The following is a 3,884-nucleotide window of genomic DNA, read 5'->3' as shown; positions in this document are numbered from 1 at the left end:
TGTTTGTTAAATTAAATTTTATGATTTATCATTCCAGGTGATTGTGACCATGAAGGAGGTGATAAGAATTAGGAGATATTTCCATTCTCGAAACAGAAGAAGTATCGCCCTTAGAATCACTCGCTATGTCAACAACACTATCATTCATTCTAACTAGAAAATCGGGAAATGCTAAAAGAAAAATATGAGTTGAGGAAGATACCTAAGTATCTAAGTTTAATCGCTTTGATTGAGGTTCTCAAAAAGATTGGAAGTGAAGACGTTTTGTGATAAAGAGATTGTAAGTTCGAATGACAAAATTGCAAAAGGTTTCTAAAAAGATCAACTCCCTCTATTTATAAGCAAATCTAGTTGAAGAGTTAAGCTCAAATAGAGGAAGAAATTTAAAGATCAATGGCTAGATTCCTCTTTGTGAATACACTCCAACTCGAGTGCACTCAAATGCACTATAAACCTCTTCATGCCCTAGCTAGTCACGTCACCACACATGTCTGAAGAAAGTTATGAAATGTTTCAAAGATGGGACTGCATTTAATGCACTTGTTTTCCACTACTTTTTCAACTGATCCCAGACGTTTCAGTTTCTATTTCACATCGGACAATATCTTGAAGGCCGATCAATATCACTCAAGGCTTCCCCCGACTCCTTTTGTGTCCGAAAAGCCTTGGAGAAACTATTCTGGACTGGCCATTGGCCCAAAATGAATAAGGACTAATTCCTCTCAAATCCACTTCACTTGACATAAGGAATAAAATCAATTTACACACAGAGAACAATGTACATTCGCTGATCTCCAATTTTCATTACACTCATCTTAAATTTTGAACTAACTTTGGCGTTGGAGTGTTAACCATGAAGGTCCACCTTGTTCCACTGTAAAGTAGATGAGCACCACCGTTCAAGATCATCAGTTTTTCAACTGTATTCATTTCTAGTTACTGAATAGAATAGTCAGCATCCATTGTTCAAGATCATCAGTTCTTCAACTGTATTCATTTATTGTTCCTGAATAGAACAAAATTAAAAGAATATAAAATTGTATTACTTAGATAACAGTTTGGTAGACCCTTGTTGAGTTGTCACTGAGGCAGTTAGACTCAGTACTTCTCTGTCAGTCTATAAATACCGATTGTGTTATTCAATTTTATTAAATTTTATTTTCTATTTTAATCAACTAACAGGGTTCTACTCATTCTCTCTTAAATATGAACTCTCTCAATTTCTATTAAAATTCTCAATTTCTATTAAAACGGACATGAACACAGACACATCGTTAATCTAAATAATAAAGGACTCTGGCATTGCTAATTTAAATAATATCATACACTAATACTGTCAAATATAGGGGTGGCAAAATGGGTCAGATCTGTTGGCATACCTATTTTGCATGCACTTTTTCGTAAGGCGAGCTAAGGTTTTAAGCTCATACACGCTAATATGTGCGTTCTGTCCTGTTTTTTTCCAGACTTTTGGTGACGCGAGCATTAACATTACTTTTTGTAATTTTTAGCCTAAAAATGTGAAATGTCCATCCCGCTTCGTCCCCTTTTTTACGAACATTTGTAAAACAATTTTAAACGAGACAAATATGCCCGTTTACCACCCCTAACTGCCTATATCATAATATTTGACCTTTAAATTTAATTAGGGACATTTTTAACTCCTATTGATGATTAGCATTGAAATTTAATTAGGGACATTTTTAACTCCTATTGATGATTAGCATTGAAATTTAATTAGGGACATTTTTAACTCCTATTGATGATTAGCATTGCTTGAACACATCTTTAAATGAGTTTGAAATTTGTCCAAATAACGTCTAATATGTGAAGAAAACAAACAATTTTCTTAGACATTTGTTTAAGTTGTTCGAACTGTGTCGTATAAATGTGATAGTGGTGTCAGACACCGATTTAAAGAATGACAAAAAAAAAAAAAAAAAGACTATGAGGCCACCATAGCTTATCTAACAGAAAGTTTTACTTCTTTGAAAACATTATGAATTATAATGACATCTTACATACTTAGAGACAAAAAATTTAGTTGAAAACAGTAGGAACAGTTCCTATAGCACAAACCTAAGTCTTATCCAATCTGGAAAAAAAATTCAGAGAACAATCTCTGAAGGAAAAATCAAACAATATGGATATCTAAACATGAAAAAAGAAATTTCTAAACTGTACTAAATACATTACAAACTGGATACAAACAAATATAGTACTTGAATAAATTCAAGTTCATTTTGTTACTAAACACTTACATAAAATCATACTATAGTACTTCACAAAACCATATAGTTGAAGGCATAAATTCACCTTTTATATGTGTATATAAATCCATATATATAAAGTTTTGCTCAAAAACAAACATTGATATATAAGATTCATAAGCCTTTAGAACCAGGAAGATCAATCCAGTGCAAACTGATTTCAACTTCACCACATTCCACATTTTGCAATCTAAGAATCATATCTTGAATAATCTTTCCGCTGTTATAATAGATACGGCTCTCCTCGGTAAGGCAGTTGTGCTTACTTGGTTGAATTCTTTTGAGTATGGTCCCGTTTGAAAGGCCGGCTGTGTTCATCCTCAAGGCTTCTATATAGGCCGAGACGTCAAACTCCGCGTCTCCCATTTTGTCATCTTTGCTAAATGTGTCGTGATCATACACAGTCTGCAATTTAGAAAGTAACAAAAAAAAATTCAAATTCCACTACGCTAGAGTACTAACACCGTAACACGCCGCTATTTGACAATATTTTGTGCCTATAGCGGGAAAGCATTGATGTTCAAAGTCAATTCGATCATAACAGAAAGAGTAATCAATGATACAGCGCCGCCGCAATTAACTTACTTACAATTGAAACGATGTGATTAGGATCTATGACAGAAAGAGTAAGATCTTCATTCCACTCAGGATTAACATCCCTTTTAATCACACGAGTCTTAAGTTTCTGAAAATCAAAATTAACAAAACAACAAAATTATGATAGTGCTATATTCAACATAGCATTTAAAACCCTTCAATAACTATAAAACCAATGTTCTATATTCAATATCATCAATTCAATCATGCATAGAATTAGAAATTAACAAAATTTTATACAAAAAAATAAAAATAAAGAGGACCCTTGATTCAAATCATTCAATATCAAGAAAATTGAGTAGAATTTCTTCACTATTGAAAAATTAGGTTAAATAAAATTAAAAAGGGGGAAGCAAGAAAAATTGAGACTTTGTTCAAAATTAAGATTTTTTTTACAATAGAAACAAAATTGAGTATATATAAAAGTATGAAATGAAAAGGGGTTGGTTAATTTCAACATTAACAAAGATGGGTCAATAAATCTAAGAAAAAAGATTGAATTTTTAATGATGATGATGATGATGAAAGTTAATAACCTGATTATACATCTTGATGACAAGATAAGGGTCGCTGCTACGAACATCACGAACAGCAAGATTGACACCACGTTTGACACGAACCCTCAAAAGACCTAAGAGATTCTCCATGAGAGATTTTGGAACAGATGCTGCTGCTGCTGATGCTGCTGTTGATTCCTCCATTTTTTCCATTGTCTTTTTTCCTTTTATTCTAAATCTTAATCTTAATTAATTATTATAATTTGAATGAGACTTTTATTACTCTTAATTATGGTATTACTATATGTTAAATGGATGAGTAAAATTTTCCTTATCTGAAAATGGTTGACAAAATGGTTGTGGTGGTGGGTCCCACCGACAAAGGGATTGTTGTCTGTTACTATGAAAAAATGGAATCTGTGTTTGTTCTTGTTTGTTCGTATGTGAGGAGATGAAAAAAGAAGAGAACAAAATAAATGTGTGTTTTTGGAGTTATTGATGTTGGGTTAGGTTGTGTCTG

At 32.6% G+C, this 3,884-nt stretch overlaps 1 protein-coding gene across 1 annotated transcript; it reads right to left on the bottom strand.

Annotated features, from left to right (window-relative positions):
- Positions 1 to 2,170: 2,170 nt before the first annotated feature.
- On the bottom strand, positions 2,171 to 3,628 carry LOC131598760 (protein C2-DOMAIN ABA-RELATED 4-like). The gene is made up of 3 exons (XM_058871333.1): positions 3,404 to 3,628; positions 2,860 to 2,955; positions 2,171 to 2,675 (listed from the first exon to the last, which is right to left on the bottom strand). The coding sequence occupies exons 1-3, from the start codon at positions 3,575 to 3,577 to the stop codon at positions 2,385 to 2,387; spliced, it is 561 nt and encodes a 186-aa protein (XP_058727316.1). The 5' UTR covers positions 3,578 to 3,628; the 3' UTR covers positions 2,171 to 2,384.
- Positions 3,629 to 3,884: the final 256 nt, after the last annotated feature.

The sequence above is a fragment of the Vicia villosa genome, linkage group LG4, assembly GCF_029867415.1.
Source record: "Vicia villosa cultivar HV-30 ecotype Madison, WI linkage group LG4, Vvil1.0, whole genome shotgun sequence".
NCBI classification, from domain to species: domain Eukaryota; kingdom Viridiplantae; phylum Streptophyta; class Magnoliopsida; order Fabales; family Fabaceae; genus Vicia; species Vicia villosa.
Note: the sequence above shows the minus strand (reverse complement) of the source record. Positions and strands in the feature narration are given on the sequence as shown.